The sequence below is a fragment of the Medicago truncatula genome, chromosome 3 (assembly GCF_003473485.1).
Source record: "Medicago truncatula cultivar Jemalong A17 chromosome 3, MtrunA17r5.0-ANR, whole genome shotgun sequence".
In the NCBI taxonomy this organism is placed as follows: Eukaryota; Viridiplantae; Streptophyta; class Magnoliopsida; order Fabales; family Fabaceae; genus Medicago; species Medicago truncatula.
In genome coordinates this window covers 43,686,505-43,704,943 of record NC_053044.1, presented here as the reverse complement: position 1 = coordinate 43,704,943, position 18,439 = coordinate 43,686,505, and the positions used below count along the sequence as shown (strand labels likewise).

The 18,439-nt window shown below is 32.9% G+C and overlaps 2 protein-coding genes across 4 annotated transcripts in view; one reads left to right on the top strand and one right to left on the bottom strand.

The window, feature by feature from the left end:
• The window catches only part of LOC25489702 (protein translocase subunit SECA2, chloroplastic), a 28,522-nt gene extending 18,274 nt beyond the window's left edge, over window positions 1-10,248 (bottom strand). Inside the window, exons 1-7 of one of the 2 annotated variants that reach the window (XM_024779528.2) lie at window positions 10,226-10,248; window positions 7,246-8,987; window positions 5,079-5,134; window positions 3,926-4,195; window positions 3,589-3,825; window positions 3,326-3,445; window positions 2,219-2,347 (exon numbers count right to left, since the gene is read on the bottom strand). In XM_024779528.2, the coding sequence (XP_024635296.1) occupies window positions 2,219-2,347; window positions 3,326-3,445; window positions 3,589-3,825; window positions 3,926-4,195; window positions 5,079-5,134; window positions 7,246-8,878 (2,445 nt within the window). In that variant the 5' untranslated portion in view covers window positions 8,879-8,987; window positions 10,226-10,248. Of the gene's footprint in view, window positions 1-1,082; window positions 1,419-2,218; window positions 2,348-3,325; window positions 3,446-3,588; window positions 3,826-3,925; window positions 4,196-5,078; window positions 5,135-7,245; window positions 8,988-10,225 lie in introns of those variants that run through there. The other variant, XM_024779527.2, reaches the window with a different exon arrangement.
• A 4,749-nt stretch (window positions 10,249-14,997) lies between these two features.
• Window positions 14,998-18,233, top strand: LOC25489699 (protein KRTCAP2 homolog). Of its 2 annotated transcripts, none has more exons than XM_013605848.3 (5): window positions 14,998-15,149; window positions 16,209-16,367; window positions 17,027-17,078; window positions 17,337-17,403; window positions 17,930-18,233. In XM_013605848.3, the coding sequence occupies exons 2-5, from the start codon at window positions 16,212-16,214 to the stop codon at window positions 18,030-18,032; spliced, it is 378 nt and encodes a 125-aa protein (XP_013461302.1). In that variant the 5' UTR covers window positions 14,998-15,149; window positions 16,209-16,211; the 3' UTR covers window positions 18,033-18,233. The 2 variants fall into 2 exon arrangements, with proteins under 2 accessions (XP_013461302.1, XP_039687579.1); XM_039831645.1 differs by lacking the exon at window positions 14,998-15,149 and adding an exon at window positions 15,152-15,284.
• Window positions 18,234-18,439: the final 206 nt, after the last annotated feature.

The window sequence follows — 18,439 nt, the reverse complement described above, 5'->3', positions numbered from 1 at the left end:
TGACAAGATTCACAAGGAAAGTTTACAGTTAAATCTATTTATAAGCTAGTTGTAAATAATCTCATTGATACATCTTGTGGATAGTAGTGATTAGTTACTAATGTGAAGATTGAAAGTTCTTCCTATTGTTTGCCGTTAAAAAAATAAAAAGTTCTTCCTATTGTTATGAATTTTGTGTGGAGATTGTTGCATGACTGCATCCCTACATAGTCTAGGATTCAAACTAAAGGAATTATTTGTGATCAGACTTGTGTCCGGTGTAATGACAGTGTCAAAACTCAAAAGTTCTCATCATTTGCTGAAATTGAAATTGTTAATTTAAGCAAAATGCATCCCAAGTTGGTGGAGCTTGAGATGAAAAAATTGAAGACTTTTATTTATTTTTTTAATTTTTAAATTTAAACTATTGATCAATTTGGTTTCTAGGATTATTTTTTTGACATTATTGGCATAAATTTTAAATGAGTTATCTACAACTAAATACTTAAAATTAAATTGGTCCAAAATATTAATGTCAAACTGGTCCCCTTAGTTATGGCACATAGCTTTTGGAGCTACTCCACAAGCAGCAATACTCATCTCCATACTTAACAATTTGCCTCAATCTATTAAAAGTACACAAATGTCATTTATACAGTGATTATGAACCTTCTGTCAAACACTCACAGGTCACACATATTTCTCATATTTCCAAAGTCAAAATTGGGGTAGGGTTTAGGCAAAAAATTCTCGTATAGCTCAATCACTAGTAGTGAGATTCCATGAATCTTTGTACTTTCCAGGGTAAGGTTCGGAAGGCAAAAGCTCATCAAAGGGTTGTACTTTCCAGGGTAAGGTCATGAGTAACAATTTGGTGAGCCCAACCCCGTCGTCGATCTTGAATTCAGTGGAGGAGCCAATGTGTTGCAAAAATACACGTTTATTTTATCAGTACCTATTAAATACAAATATTCAACTCATTGCGAGTTTTATTAATGGATATCCGAGCGGTTTGAGTAACATTTACATTCTGACTGCCCATTGTTCAACCCGGAAAAAACAGGTTAACAAACCAAAAGTATCTGTTATGATGGATGATAACCTGGCAAGACAAGGCGAATATAAATTTGATTATATTAACTAAATACATTACAATATAATTATTTCCTGTGAAGTTATATACAAACCCCAAGAACCAATGCCCCAAAAAGAAAATATCAGTTGTTGAACATGTACAGAACACCCTGTAGAGGCATAATTAGGATTGGATTATCTACATCTGTGGGGAAATTGTGAATCAACCAGAACTCTGGAAGCCGAGCATCATATATATACAGCAAAATTTCGGAAATATTTAAAACATTCGACTGAAAGTTGAGCAATCAAACTGTTGATGAAAGTTGTAGCTGGTAAAACTCGTACTATTTAGCACGATAAACCTGCAGGAATCAAATTAATAATAGCTGTTGAGTCTTGAAGATTTCATAAGCATAAACAAAAGAAACAAAAAAAGGAGTGATAACATCATAATAAACTTTAAATCATTATAAATAATTATGCATTCTATCAACTATCCGTCGAGGTGTATAGATTTAAATTTGCTGGTGCATGTAAAGAATATAGCAACATGTTTCAGCAGAAGTATTTACTTTACACCGTTGGTAGAATATTTCTGTGGTATCCTCAAAAAGTTGAACATACACATTTCTTCTCAAAGTTTCAAATATTTCTTTTTTCAGTAAACATTTAGGGAGTGAGCAGAAACTTATCATTTGATACATTTTCATCAATTTTTCATTCAACAATACTGTAGGATTAATTACCAAATCATAATTCAACCATGCATCAGTAGCTAGCATCATGCACTCAATTGAAGTTTGTCACATGTTGGCTTTCTTTATAAAACACGAGAATAAGGCAGGTTGTCAAATAGGTCAGATGTTAATATTTCCTGGTCGATCATCCACATAGGAATTAGGATGCCTCCAATCTGTCTTGTTTTAAAAATGTATTTTCTTCTATTGAATGGGAAGAAAGAAAATAACATCTACACGGCTCTAGGTTGAGTTATCTTTCCATTGACCAAAACATGGGAAAGTTTGTGTAACCAAAGCATGCGATTTCAATCATGTTAATATTTCATTTGTGCAACACAAGCATGCTCTCTAATGTTGAGATACGAAAATACTTGTTGAGGCCACAGTTTAACAACCTAGTATAATTGAAAGAAGTAGGATACCTTGATAGACTTGTCACCATATCCAACATAAAGTTTTCCTTGGCTGCATAATATAGCTGTCACAACAGAACCGGAAGGAATGGATCCAAATGTGTTGACGGTCAGTTCTAACTCATCTCCTGATAACTCCTACAATTCAATACTCTTTTTAATGAATTTCTATGCTAACTGAACAAATAATATTAAAAATTCAAAGAAAACATTGCAGTTCAAAGATACAACAATATCTAATTATATCTATTATCTTGAGGTATCTAATCTTAGATTATCTCATAAGATTAGTTTCTCATTCAAGATTATATTATCTTATACAATCTCTTACGAATGGTTTCAATATTTCTTGGTTATTATCATGATCGGTTTCCCTATTTAATTATGGATTAGTGTAAGTTAGGGTTAGTATTTTTGTCTTATTGTATCAAATCAAATCAAATCATCAATCATATCAAACCACATTCATAATTTAAAAGTCTTCAATCTTTTTCTTTCCTATTTATGCAAATCCTGATAACTCCAACATGGAGTGGTACCATCTTCCTTGATAGATTGTGCCACTATTCTCCTACAAAATTCCCCAAAATCTGAAACTCTACTAAAATTTGAAACTTTATTCTTCTTGTCAGCTGTAAACATATTCATGTCTTATCTCTTCTCTCTCAAGTTTTCTCTATGTTTGTGTTTGAAGTTCTCATCTGTTGTGTCATTTTCCAATATGTCCAGAATCTTATCTCCATCGTCTCAATTTAGTATTGTCTCATACTCCATATGTGATTTGACCTTATCGATCTTAAGATCAAAATATATTATTTAGTTGTTTTTCAGTTTCAAAGTGGACATTTATTAGTTTACTTTAGCTTTAGGCGTAGTCTTCGAAAACATGAGTATCTCACAATATTTTGAAATCATCTTAGAGTACCTTAGTTTATCTCCTAGGATTAGTTTATCAACATGGTTGTGAACATGGTTAATGTAAAACCCTGTAACTTCAACAATCATAATCGAGTTTTAACAAATTTAAATGATTAACATAGCAAGAAGCAAGCTGACTTCACTAAGTTCATGTCAATGTAATTCCCAAAAACATAGCACAAGATTTTGCATTTCTACCTGTATATTAACATTTTTGTCCCAACCTCCAGTATAAAGCCATTTTCCCTGCAGACTCATAGCAAAAATGGCACCATTATGCAATGTTTTGGAACTCAGGAACACGTCATTTCTCCAGACCTAAATAGGCAAAAAAATAGAAGAGATGTTACCTAACAATGCCAGAAGATGATTATATCGAGTCAAGTGTATTTCATTTCAAATGGGCTACAACTTATTAATTTTTTAAAGGGAAGGAACACAGTTCTAAAAAAGAAAGAAACCTTTATGCAACCATTCTCATATGCTGCAACCAGCAAATCCCTACCGGCAGTAATAGCCAGGATAGACTTTATCTCTCCAGGAAGATCTTCCCCTAGCACCGCCAACGGGATATGATCATTAAGACTCCACAATCGGACGGTTCCATCCCAACTACCACTGTAAAGAACCTCATCACATACCGAAAGTGTGGAAACTACAGATTTGTGGCCATCCATTGTGCACATCAAAGTTCCATCCTGGAAAAATGTAGTAAGTATAGCATCCCAAAGAATGCACTTTGAAATGAAGCTTTTGTCTAAAGCAGCGCCATGTGCGTACAAAGAAAATGACACTCACCTTCAATGACCAAGCTTTGATTGTTCTATCTCCACTTCCAGTGTAGAGAAGATTTCCAAAAGCAGTCAAGGAATGGATACCACTAAAGCGCCAATCCTTCTGCTCATACCATTTCCTCAAGGGATCTTGACTAAGAGGTGCATCAATCCCCCAGACAAATATGCCCCCACCACTGTCACCGCTTATACACAATTGTTCTTCGTCGTCAACATAAACTAGAGCCATGACTTTATTCTCATGACCTCTAAACGTGTGTAAATGAGAAAAGTCCTACATAAAATTTCCATGGATGAAACTCGTCAATAGAATAGCTGAGGAAGAGCTCGTATCATAACAACCATATTACTCTGTAACAAAAGACTATAGCTCCAAAAAAAAAAATGTTAAGAATCATGTTTTGAGGTTGCATAACAATCTAGCATTCAAGATGCTAATTTCCAGTTTTATGTAAAGAAAAGAGTGTGCTAATCCTGCATAGCTGAAGGTGGGAAAAGTAAATGTGCATTTGAGGGAAATATACTGATCACAATTTGTCATTGAATTCAAATTTTGGGAATCATCTACAGTACAACCCACTCAAGAGCAAACACACTTGTTAACATTTATTTTTGAAGGAAATCTTAATTTTTAAAAGAAAAAAGGAAGCAAGTGTATTGTGTATCACAAATGGATATGTGAAATTATCCCATTCATCTATTTTCCTCTCACTTCTTATTTATTGTTTTAAAAAAATATTTATATTTGTATGTGAGAAGTGCTAGCAATACACTCTCCTATTTATTCAAATAAAATGGATCCCACTATTTTGGGGATGGGTCCCACCAAATTATGTGGAACTCAATTAAACTTTGTCGAATTCGTGTGAATATCAACCAATGTGAAAGCGTCCTGAAAGGAGAGTATCAGCGAGTGTGTTATTAGCATTTCTGTTTGTGTATCGGTGCTAAGCACTAATCAAAAGGTATCTGCTCATGTTGGGAAAAACAAACCTGAATAACTATTTACTGGAAAGTATCAAAAGAAATTTCTAACTTAATTACATTTACTGAAAAATTAATGATGACATCCTCGTGCAAAGATTATTAATGAGATTATGCTATTTGAAAAGCACCCAATAGAATGTTAGCAAGTAATTGTAATTTAGAAGTGTTACCTGCAAGGACCATACACGGACAGTTTTATCAAAAGAGGAGCTAAACAGATATCCCCCTGTGAAACTAAACAAATGATTGTTAGAATTAAATATACTAACAAATTGTCACATATACTAACAAATCACATGCAAATGGACCCAACAGCTCTCTCTGAATAACACTCAGGCTGAGTAATGACTATTCTATCAAATAGTTAGTTCCCCACCAGCACAAAGTTCCTTCACAAGGTGCACTCGTGATCCTCGTAAGCACCTTTGAATTCCAAATATTTGGTTGGCCTGATGTAAGTTGCAGAATCGGAATCTCTCTCTTAAAATCTTCTCTATCATCTTCAGACTTAAGTATAAGCATAATTTAGACCAGTGGAATTCTCGGTGCAAAAATAAGTTATCCCAAGTTTCCCTTTACCTAATATTTGACCTAAACTGTAAAACTTGCTTATATCTTGAAAGGATTTGCCTAATATTTGTCTAGCAGTGGATTTTGGATTTGATGGGGTCACTGTTGAAGCGTGTGTGTGTGACTGAGGTTTTGGTGGTGTTCTTGAACTCTGAAACTGATTAAAAGATGATGTAAAAGTAATGTGTCTGTAACTACTACCGCCATCTCCGCCATCACCACTATATGTGGCAGTTGATCCATGGCGGGCACTAACCTCTACAACCGGTGTATTTCCCTTGCTACATAGACATCTCATTTTATGAAGATTTAACAAGAATGTGATTACTAGAAAGTGTGTCCGGTATATATAGAAAAGAAAGCAGCTGAAAAACAATTGAGCAAAAATAATTTATTTCTTTTGCTGGTTGATTGTTTCATAAAGACCATTATGAAAAAATTATCGCAATTTATTATCACGGATTCAATCATGGCGCAAAGGAGGATTCAATTGCTTGGTTAGAACGTAAAGAAAAATATATTTTTTTGTTATATTACATGTCACTTTACAATATCAATGTACCATTAATGTCTCTTTTTTTCATAAAAACATAAAACTAATGTTTCTTTTTGTAAAATCACTCATAGTTTCTTTTTCAATACAAAATTAACTACATTTCTTAGTATGTGTAAAAATGTCATAATGACTAATAATAAAATGGCAGTGAAGGAGGTGGTAGTTGCCAATACATTACTTTTACACCATCTTCCAATCAGTTTTAGATTTCAATAACACCACCAGAACCACAGTCACACACACACACGCTTCAACAATGACTCCATCAAATCAAAAATCCACTGCCAGACACATGTTACTATATTAGGCAAACCCTTTCAAGATATAAGCAAGTTCGACAAATTAGGTCTAATGTTAGGTAAAGGGAAACTTGGGATAACTTATTTTTGCACCGAGAATTCCACTGGTCTAAATATGCTTGTGCGTCTATATTAAAGAGGAATCTTAAGTCTGAAGATGATAGAGAAGATTTTAGGAGAGAGATTCGGATTCTGTAGCTTTTCTTGGGACAACCAAATATTGTGGAATTCAAAGGTGCTTACGAGGATCACTTAAGTGTGCACCTTGTGATGGAACTTTGTGTTGGTGGAGATCTATTTGATAGAACATTCATTGCTCAGCCTGAGTGTTATTCAGAGAGAGTTGTTGCTTCCATTGCATGATCGTCACATATACTAACAAATCACAACACCACAAGTGATACACTGCCAATGAAATAGGTGTAGCAACCTCAACGCATATGCTAACTAAGAGCCTAGTATATAGGTTGCATTTAAATGCGCCACACTAAATTGCACATTAGTAACACCAAATTTTGATGTATTATGAGGCCTGTCCATCTCAACTGAGTCATTTGATGTTAGCTGGTAATATTGGGGATTACTACCCCTCGTGTGATTTCCGTGTAGTTCTTTTTTCGAGCTTAGGCCCTCTTTGTAGTTAAAAAAAAAATGTGACCAACCAACTCAAGAGCTGTATGGTGATCTGCCGTCCAAATCCATGGCAAATGTCAATTATCAGATAACCTATTTATCGCTCAATTGAAGACCTTAAGCCTATGTCGCTGCTTTGATAACAAATGGAAATATAATTTATTTTATACCTTGAAAACATCGTGTTAAGTATCTTGTTATCAAAACATGCGACAAGTTATATCATGAAATATGATTGATAGAGATAGCAGTGTTTGAATATGAACTCAGAATTCATACCTCCTACAGCTAATCCAGTGATACAACCAAGATGGCCTTGCAGATCTTTAAGCTCAATCATTCCTTGAGATAAGCTAGCAGTGAATTCTTCATCAGATATATTTTCCGCACCTTGAAGAATATTAGGTTGACCACCATCTTCTTTTGCCTGCAACTCGTGTTCTCTCGGGTCCTTAGAACTTTCCTCGAGCAACTGACACAGCTTGGCAAGAGTTACAGGGTGACCTGTGTTGTTCCTCTTTACTGTAAGCTCCGAATTACCCAAAAAAACAAATTGGTGTTTGACTAACAAATCCTGAATGGATTTCCTTAGATCCACAACATCTGGACGATTTTCCGGATTGATGTCCAAACACTTGCAAAGAGTCTGCTTAAGTGATAGGTATTCAAAGCCAATTTTTTCTTCCAAAACAGAACTAACTTTCTCCACCCAAGAAATATAACTAGCCGAAATATCAAAACCATTCCCTTCACTCATTTCAAAGGTAATCTGAGGGAGTTCGTTTCCAATAAGAAGCCGCAGCAACACACAAGCCAACGACCATACATCCGAGCCATACCCAATTGGATATCTCGAATCCCCACTCTCTGGATTAACAACCCTCTTGTTCAAAAACTTAGACAAAACCTCGGGGCTAACAAAAAGCTCATTCTCTAAATCCAAACATTCAGTACACATTGATTCGTGTGACGGTTCATCATCCGTGCCACCAGAAACCTGATCCATAATCTTTCTTCCCATCAGCAACACTTCATTCAAATCAATACAAACCCCACCAAGCTCATCAAAACAGAAACACGAAATTCCCAAACATCCAGCAACCAAACCTTCCAAATTCAAACCAATCACAGCTTCAATAACTCCCTTAGCAATCATTGCAAAACTATAAAAAACATCTTTATCCGAATCCAAACCACCCTCATTCATCAATCCACCAAATTTCTCCAAAACCCTACCACATTGCCTCTCACACACCAAATACAAACTACCACCAACAACCTCACTCCACAACCCATAAACCCTACACAACCTACTCTGCCTCACAGAAGCTTCTAGAATCAAACCTAACCCCTCTCCCACAACCTCATTCATCCCCTCCAAACACTTGATAACCCAAGCAACATAACTAAACTTAAACTTGGAATCAGTAACCGAAGACAAAGTAACAATCGGAGCTAAACTCACCGTACGGTTAACTCCAAAGCAAACCCTACCTTTAGAACTCGAATTAAACCTACCAACACCATCCTCGGTAACCGAAACAGCATCGTGAGGAAGAATCCAATCCTTCCAAGCAGCGTAAAACTCATCAGACCAGAATTTAGAGGAATAAGCATATTCATCGTTGATTGAGGACCGTTGATTCGATTTTTGTGATGATGAAGAGTGTTGTGGTTGTTGGAGGGAGATTCTGAGAAGATCGATGTTTTTGGGAAGAGAAGAAGGGCCTTGATTGGGAGAATATTTAACGAGTTGAGTACAAGCGGGGCAACGAATTGTGTTTGGAAAACGCGGTGGAAGATGTACAAGACAAGCTTCACAAATTGTATGGCCGCATGAGAGTACTCGAGGAATCGCGTTTTCGTCGTCGTAGTTTTGAAGACACACTGGGCACTCCGGTAACTCCTCCATCCAAACGCAGCTGGTAGATACCAAAGACGGTATGCAGTTTTTACACGCCGTCGTTTTTTATAAAAGCAATCCAACATTGGACTAAACGACAATTTTGAGTTCTCATATTCTAAGGGAGAGTGTATTGGATTTGGATTTTAAAGGATAATTTTTGTTTAAAAAAGTGTTGAGGATTTTAAAAGACTTTGGAGGATTTTGATGATTTTAAAAGACTATTAAGGATTTCAATGGATTTAATTCATAAGATTTTAAAGGATTTGAAATGATTTTAAAGGATTTGAAATGATTTTATGGATTTCAACAGATTTCAACAGATTTTATGAATTTTAAGAAACAATTGAAAAAAATACCATAACATACTCTCTTTCACAAAAACTCAATAAAGATTTCTTTATTTATTTTACTTTATTTTTTACGGAAGAGCTAGAGAGAGAGAGAGAGAGAGATAAGGGAGGAGAGAGAGGTAGAGATAGTAAAATCTTAAAAGAAAAAACAATCATAAGGAATCTCATGTTTTCATGAAAGACTTTTTCATGCCAAAATTTCACTAGAAAATCCCACAAAATCCATCAAAATCTGATTTATTAAACAATCCTTCCAAATTTGAATGATTTTGAATACCACTAGACTTTTTTTAACTGATTAATAGTCTTGATTGAATACCACAAAACTTTTTTTAAATGACAAAGAATCTTGATTGAATAACACAAGATTTTTTTTAAACCAGAAAGAGTCTTGATTGAATACCACAAGACTTTTTCACGATAAAAAAGTTTTTTAAAATCTCTTAGAATCATGATCCAATACACCCCCCTAAGGCTCTGTTTGATTCTAAGGAATGAAAGGTGAGTGGATGGGAAAGAGAGTGAAATGATGTTCTTTCCATAGTTTGGCACACCTTCATAAAAGCTAGGGAAATAAAGTTTTTGGTGAACCCCACATGAAAATACCCTCCTCTTTTGTGTATTTTTACACACATATTCCAACTTTTTTTTTTCTTTCTTTTAAACCATACTCTCATAAAATATTGTATTATTTTTAATACTTACAGACATTTCTTAGCATGCTTAAAATAGAACTCATGATAGTCTTTTTTTTTTTTGACCAATTTTAATAGTGCTTATATGAAAATTATTTAAATGTATATTTATTGAAAATTATTTAAATAACACAATAACATAGGGTTATTTATATCATTTAATAGATTCATTTCTTTCTTTCCTCCCTTACTTTCACTATAACCAAACAACCAACAAATCATCTCATTTTCTACTCACTTTCTTCTTACTTTCTTTCCTTTAACTTTCTTTCTTCTAACTTTCTTTCCTTCCACTATCCAAACATACCCTAAATGTTGGCAATCTCGAACTCCATTGATAGATAGATATATGTAAGGGCAGAAGTTCGGATTCCGACACTCCAGTTATTAAATGATGTGAGCTTTAGTCACTCTGTTGCTACTATTTGACAAAAAAAAATAAAAAATTGACCTGGCAAAAAAGGTTCCATTTAAAATTGATATTTTAACCGTTTATTTGGTTATGCGGTGTACGGAAATGATTTTGAAAAATTATTATGATTTATGTTTAGAAGCATTAATGCATTTTTTTTTTTTTTTTATGATTGAGGTTTGAATCTCGTATTATGTATATATGTATATATTATTGGCTTATTTGATTCATCGGTCTCGTATTATAATTTAAACCGTTTGATTTTTTTTAAAAAAAAGAGAATGATTCGATTAGACAGGTCTATTTTATCTTACTATATACTATCAACACCTAATTATTTTACCTTTCCTCATCTCCTATATTTTCATCTTCATCAAATATTCATACAAACAAACCCATAAAAAATTCAACTTCTTCATCATCTTCACCAATATCTATAAAAAAATTCCAGAAACATCATGCTTAAAAAAAATTCCAATAATGTGTGATCTATCATGAAAACAACATATAGTCAGGATAGGACCAATCATGCTTCGATAATACAAAAGTTCCAACCTTGCAAATCAAAATCCTAACCGTAGAAACTCATCACTTGAAAGACAACAACCATTTTTTCAATATACAATTCAAGGAAAAGTTCAAAAGTAAAACTAAACTAAATTCAAAATATGTTTTTTTTTGTTCTTCTCTTGAAATACGCCAATTACATGACAAAATTTCAAGATTTAACAGTGTTCATCAATGGAGGAAACAAAAAAAAAAATCAGTAAAATCAAACCAAGAATCCAAATGTAAACCCAATCTGGATTTACTTTTCCACTTTTTGTCACTTCTTCGTTTGAATGAATCAGGATCCCGAGCTTCAACAACGTTCTTCGGAAATCAATTATCTTCAACAAACACAAACCCATCAAACCCTTTTTGCTCAATTTTCACGTCAATTTCGTTTTCTTTTTCTCCCTCTCTGGATCTGAAATTGATTTTGAGGTGGAAAGAGTAAAATGGATCTGAAAATGGGTGAACGAAAATGAATGAAGATTGTTGTTAATTTTACTCTTCCATTCCTGAAATGAATGAAGGAACGAAAAAATGAAGATTGTTGCAGATCTAAGATTGTTGTTGCAGTGATTGTTCTAAAATGAAAGAGTAAAATGAAGGCTTATTCAATCACCCCGTCCCTTAACTTAATTGATTGTCTCAATTTGGTCCCCTAACTATAGTTTTAGTCCTTTCTGTTAGTTTCTCTAAAAAAAAACGTTAACTTATGCACCAATTTGATCCCTTGTGTTTTGATCCGTTGCTAGTTTTAGTCCTTTTTGTTAACGTTTTTTTTTTAGAGAAACTAACAGAAATGACTAAAACTAGTAACAAAGCAAAACATAGGGGAACCAAATTGGTACAAATTATAGTTAAGGGACCAAATTGAGACAATCAATTAAGTTAAGGGATCGGATGATTGAATAAGCCTGAAATGAACTAGTAAAATGAGTGATTTTTGGTTACATTTTTTGGAGAAGGCAAGGTTCTGGGGTTGAAAATCATTTGCTGCATCTCTTTTTGAAAATGGAAGATGAAGAAGACAAACCTCACGTGTCCCTTCCATAAGAGTAATGGAATCAATTATTATTTTTTGGATTTTTTTTGAGATCATGAACAAGAAGAAGATGAAGATCTAACGGTCCATTTTATGATAAATAGATCAAAGAGTTAAAATTAACAAAATTAATAAGGTCTACGATGGACCACTTTTAAGTTTGGTCCACCATAGACACTTGAAGTTAAAGTTAACTGTCAAAATTATTTGGCAAACGGAGGAAAATTTGAGGGACCAAAATGTACGTTTTATTAATTGTGAGACCAAAATGAAAACTTGAAATTATTTAAGGGACCAATGGATCAAATAAGCCTATATTGCTTCTATTAACTGAGTTAGGCTCGCGAGTAATAATTTATAATTGATTAAATATAATAAATATTGTTTGGATAGTTTTAATCAAAATTGTTTTTAAATGTATAATTACCAAAATGGACATGGTTAAATACATATAAATATAAATTAAAAGTGTGTTTTATCGAGTGAGTCTCTCTATTAATTTGTTTTTAAGAGAGAAAAAAAAAAGGGAATGTTGAATCGAAAAACACAAAAGAATATAATTTTGATGACGTGTCAAAAAATTAATAAGGGGTAAGATTTTATTTTTGGTAGAAATTAAGTTTCATAATTAGAGAATATATAAGTTAGTGTATTTTATCGAACGAGGTTAATTTAATTTGTTTTTAAGGGAGAAAAATAGGAGAAGTTGAAACAAAATACACAAAAGGATATAATTTTGATGATATGTTGAAAAAATTAGAGGTAAGATTTCATTTTTTTGTAGAGATTAAATTTCATAATTAGAGAAAGATTAGTTTGTTTGTTTTTAAAATAAGATTAAGTTAGTGTGTTTTATCGAATGAGTTTTTTTTTAATGACAAAATATATTATATATATAGGGGATACATTTGTTTTAGCTTTAAAAAAAATTAGATTAAATTTTATGTTAGAAAAATCTAAAGATTTAGAAAGAAAAAAAAAACAGAATCTATTTGTGTTTGTTTACTATAAAAAAATCACTTTTTTAAAAAAAAGATTTTTAACTAATTTATGTTTTACCTCCCTATGTTTGAAATAAAAAAAAAATTAAGAAAGGATAATCCTTACATTTTAGAGTCAAAATAACTTTTTTGATAAAATAATCTTTCTACAAATCTTAAACAAACGCTTAAAAATGACAAAAGAGATCATTTTACTAAAAAAATCTAAAACAAACGGGACCATAGGTTGAAACTAATTCAAAGTTCACTCTTAGAGCATCCACAATGGTAATCTACTAATAGAGACTCCTTAAATGGATCCCACGTGCACACATCATTTGTTTATGATTTTTTTAATGAAAGTATATTTTAATGATTCAATGACTCTAATGACAATACACTAATAAGGGCATCCCAACGCTAAGATGAAATTGGGTTGCTTGACCCAATTTTGGTAGGGCCATTTGTGCCAAATCATTTTTAAGAAATCTATTGAGATTTTACTCCAACGCTGGTCTCTTAATTTCAACCCAAAAAACAAACAATTTTTCTTTGACACTTTCTCTCTCTCCAATTCTTCTTCAAGCATAGACATGTTCATTTGTGTGCTCCTACCGAGGCATATAAGTATTTTTTTATTAACAAGCAATCCAGTCCTACCGTTGCTTATTTAGGCAACGTTGCTTAGTTTTAAGCAATGAGCAAGGCCATGCTGGCGTACTCCGGTGGAAACATGAAATAAGTTGCATCCCTTAGCTTTAAGCAATCAAATAAGCAACTTGCGTTAAAGATCCCTAAGAACTCTAATAAAAAGTACTTAAATATGTTTTATTAACTTTACATTATTATACAAAAAATAATTAATTACTTCTTTTGTAAGTGGGATTAATTAATACATATTTTATTACTTCATCCTTAATGAAGAGTTGTTCTTGTTAAGTAAGAAATCCTCATTAGAAATGCTCTTAATGATAACAAGAGTGACAAAACAATAACACTAACATGTTTTCCGAATAAAACCAACTGTATTTTCGATGACATGAATGCACAATAAAACAAGTGTTGATTAAATAAATAAATAAATCACGCTTGTTTAAATTGGTGCTAATTAGGAAATGGAAATTTTAAAGGAGATGGAGCTAGAGCATCCACAAGTCTCAAACATTTAAACAAGCATTCAATTTTTAAGCGGGACTCACAATATTTTTCATTAAATTAATCACTCTTGCACACACTTTTTAATACCAAGTGGAACTTATATTTTCCATTTATTAAATTTGAGTAAGATGTTGGTTTAGAAGAATTGAGTGCTTATTAGGTATTACTATTAAAAAATTATAAATAAGTGATATATACACGTGAGACACATTTGAGTACCCTAAAATGGATGTGTCCATTGCCGGTGAGTGTCCTAAGACTTTTGTTTAATACATCCACGAAAAGAAATTTCATCTTAAAAATACAAGTTAAGCACATGTAAAAGGCATAACTACACAATTTTCCATGTAAAAATTACTACTTTTGAATGTTTAAACAATGCTCTAAGGACATTTGTTAACATTTCTCTTAAAACAAAACCACAGGTTAAAAGGGACTACAAATAAAAGACTATATTATTTATCTTATTTTTAGGGGTCAAAATCGCAACATTAAAAAAGAAATGAGTAAAAAGTATGTTTTAACATTTTTTTAGGCTTAATTGATTTTTTATCCTCTGACTTATTTGTTGTTTTCATTTTGGTCCCATAACTCTTAAAAAATTATGTTCGGTCATTTAGATATGTTTCTGTCAGTCAGTTTGATCAATGTCAGTTGACTTTAACTCCAAATGTATTAGGTCGACCAAAGTTAATAAGACCTACAGTGAACCACTTACAATGTTGGTCTACCTAATATATTTAAGTTTGAGGTTAAAGTTAACTAACATAAATGAAACTAACTGACGGAATATTTAAAGGACTAAAATATTTTTTTTAGAGTTATGATACCAAAATTAAAACAACAAATAAGCTAGGGCACCAAACGATTAATTAAGTTTTTTTTTTACTATTCCTAAATTTTAGAGTGTCGCCTACAATTTCATGGGTAAATTGGTGATTTATTCTGTTGACAATTAAATACCGAGATTGCCCTTGGGTATTCACCGTAGAACATAGGTAAGAGCGTGTTTATTAAAACACAAGGATTGCGTGTGGCAGAGAGATCAGAACTGAAACTCGAACTGCATCTTGTGAATCTTGAGTTAGGTACGTAATCTTTTTGTTTTCTTCGTTTTTCTGAGAAAATGCGAGATTCCAAGCGAATCACAAAACCAATGAATCTTCATTTTATTTCTGCTTTTTCGATTTGATGAAAACTCTGATCTCGTAATCTGTGATTAGGTTTTTTCTTTCTTTCTGTTATTTTGCATTTGTGAACTTCAGATCGATGTATCCTTATAACATTATTAGATCCATTGGGTTTTATTTTGTAAGCGAAATTCGCTGGCTTCGCTATATTTTTTAAATTCATTGACCTTGACTTACGTGTCGTTCCTTTTTCTTGTTGCTGAAATGCTTGCCATATAGTCCCTGTTTGGATACACAGCTTAATAAGCGCTTATGTATAAGTCATTTCCACAACCAAAGATAAAATCAAGTTAAAAAACAATTTGTATAAGCTATAAGTTGTTTTCAGTAGCTAACTTGGACAGCTTAGGAAAATATGCTGAAAGGAGCTTATGAACATGTCCCAAGTGTTTATGCTAGTATATAAGCTCAAATAAGTTAATCCAAACAGGTCTATAGCAATGTGAAGAGTTTAGCTTCAAATGGATTTTTGAATACCATGGGCCCATCTGGATTGGCTGGTTTTTTAGCTTATGCAAATAAAGAAGCTTTTATGTATTATTCATAAGCGTGTCTAGGTAGTTTATGAAAAAACAACTTATGAAGATACAATTTTCGTTAGTGAGAGCTTATGAATTAAGATAAAAGCTTATTTATTTGCATAAGCTATTTTTCATAAGCTCAAAATAAGTCAATCCAAACGGGCCCCATGTCGTTAACTAGCTAGTTTTCAACTTGACTACACAATTTTACTAGATTCTTTCATAAAAAATTGTTTTTGTAGATTATAGTATATACATTTGACACTAGAGATTCCAGGCCGCTGGGTTCTATAGAAATTTACTTTGTAATAACTAACAAGGGGCTTTATATGCTTATGCTCTATTTCTGTTTACATAACTCATTCTTGAGTGATACTTTTGGTTTTCGGCTATTCTAACAATTGTTTCTTGTCATTGCTATTCTTGCTATGAGAAGGCCATGGCAGGGTCTGGGAGTTCCATGATGTATTCCTTTCTTCTATTCATTGTCATCCTCTCACTTCAAGAAATGTACCGTGGGAAACTTGCGTCGTCGGAATTATTCACAATACTTGGAGGGTTCACTAGCTCTCTCCTATTTCTTGTTCTCCTAACTGTGAGTTCTGAATCCTTCTCTTTTGCATGAATCACAATCACATCTTGCATGACCATTTTCTTATCTTTGAAGTTTAGCTTGTTGTTTGCCAATGATTCTTTTTGTTTCTCGGGTAATAAGATCATATACTAGAAGGAAAGAAAATATATATTTGTAACATCAGAAATGAAAAATATATATCAATTACTCCATTTCTATAACATCTATTTAATACTATCGTTAGTGTTTGGGTTTTTTCCGCTATATATTATAATTTATTTGTACTTTTATGAAGGTTTGCCTCTAATAAAATGCATCAAAATGTGCACTGCAAATTCTTTCCAGATCCATTTTGTAAATTGAAGTCAGAAGATTTTTAGAAGACCAATAAAGTTACTACTTTTATCACTTCATAGTTCATAGGTTGGTGTTCGTGTATGCAGGGGTTCCCTGGTCACTAATCGATACAGTCCTACTTTAACAAATACAGAGGATCTTTTATTCATATTAGTACAAAGTAGACTGTTGTACAATGTACTTGTATGTTAACAAGATATATGTGAATGCTACTTTTACCCAAATAGTCTGCTTTAAATTATCTTCTGTCTCATATATTTCTTCAAGTAATATACTTCAAAGCAATTTAAGTTACTCACATTTACATTACATTTTGGTTGCAGTTCATTGGAAATTTTCAGGAGACTGCCGGTGCAAAATCTGGCTGGGGTGCTGGTAAGCACATGTTGCTGATGCATGTTGATGACAAACTGTATAATTTTTTATTAATTGAATTCAAAATTCAAGTAAAACAGAATGAATATTAATTGGAACTTTTAAGAACATTGACATTTTTATACTTGAGAATCGCATGAAACATAGGACGCATTCGCTTCTTTTATTCTTTCTGGTCTCTCTAATTCTCGATAGCCTGAGCTTCTAGTATTGTGTTTTATATTTTTAAAAATTGAAAACCGTTTCTTCATTTTGCAGTCATAATAGCAGAAGTAGTTGCATTGATTGCTGCAAGCACTGTCCACCGAGTATGCATCACTACATGGTATGCTCCCTGCAATTCTCCTCTCTTTCCCTTATTATTGAACAATAGCAAGTAAATCACTAGGAAGTTTAGTCTCTGAACTATTTCTTAAGAAAAAGGAGAAAGTGTGACGTACAAGCAATACATATCAAATGCAACATATAAAGTAAATTATTGTAGATTTCATCTCTTTACCTTCATAAGCTCTTGTATTGTAACATTGACTTCTGGATATTCTGTTGGGTGATATAACCAATAACACATTACATTGTAAAAGAAAAACTGGCAACATCATATTTCATCGTTCACGATATAATGTGCTTTTACTTTAGGTAAATAAAGTAATAGACAACCTAAAGCTTTTGTAAAATAGACAAGTATAGAAACTAGCAGAGCATATTACCATTGTCATAGTCTGTTATTAAAAGCACAGCAACAGGAGGATGGCTAACTGCGGATATTTTATTGTTTAAACAACATAAAAATGTACGATTTTTTTTATGAAACCATTGTTGATGTTATTCTAATGATTGTTGCATGAATGCAGTTTCCTGTTCTCGGCTGTGTTGCTCTATGAGGTTAACAAGCTTTCTGGATCAGCTGTTTCAACAAGTGACTCCAGAACCAAAAAGCAAAGTGGGAGAGCTTAGTCATTTTGTATGCTTACTGTTAAAGCATCTATAGAGAATTTTCCCTAGTCGCAATAGTTTTACAACCCTGGTATCATAACTTATAAGATGAGCGTTTTATGATTTATGATTTATCTGACACTTAATTTTACACTTATATTGGTATGGTATGATTTGAAAGATGTGCATTAAACTAAAATCCAATCAGTCATTTTTTTATTACAGGCGAACTTGTTTCATCAAATATTGAATGCTAAAATGGGTTACAAGGGATCCGAACTAATGATTCAACTTACATATAAAATGGTTTTTCAAGGTTCTGGTCTCACTAAGTAAACCTTTGACATTTAGGTCTCAAGCCCCTATATCATGACTTCCACAGAAAATACTATCGATAAAAGTTATAACAAGCCGTTCAGCTTTGGATA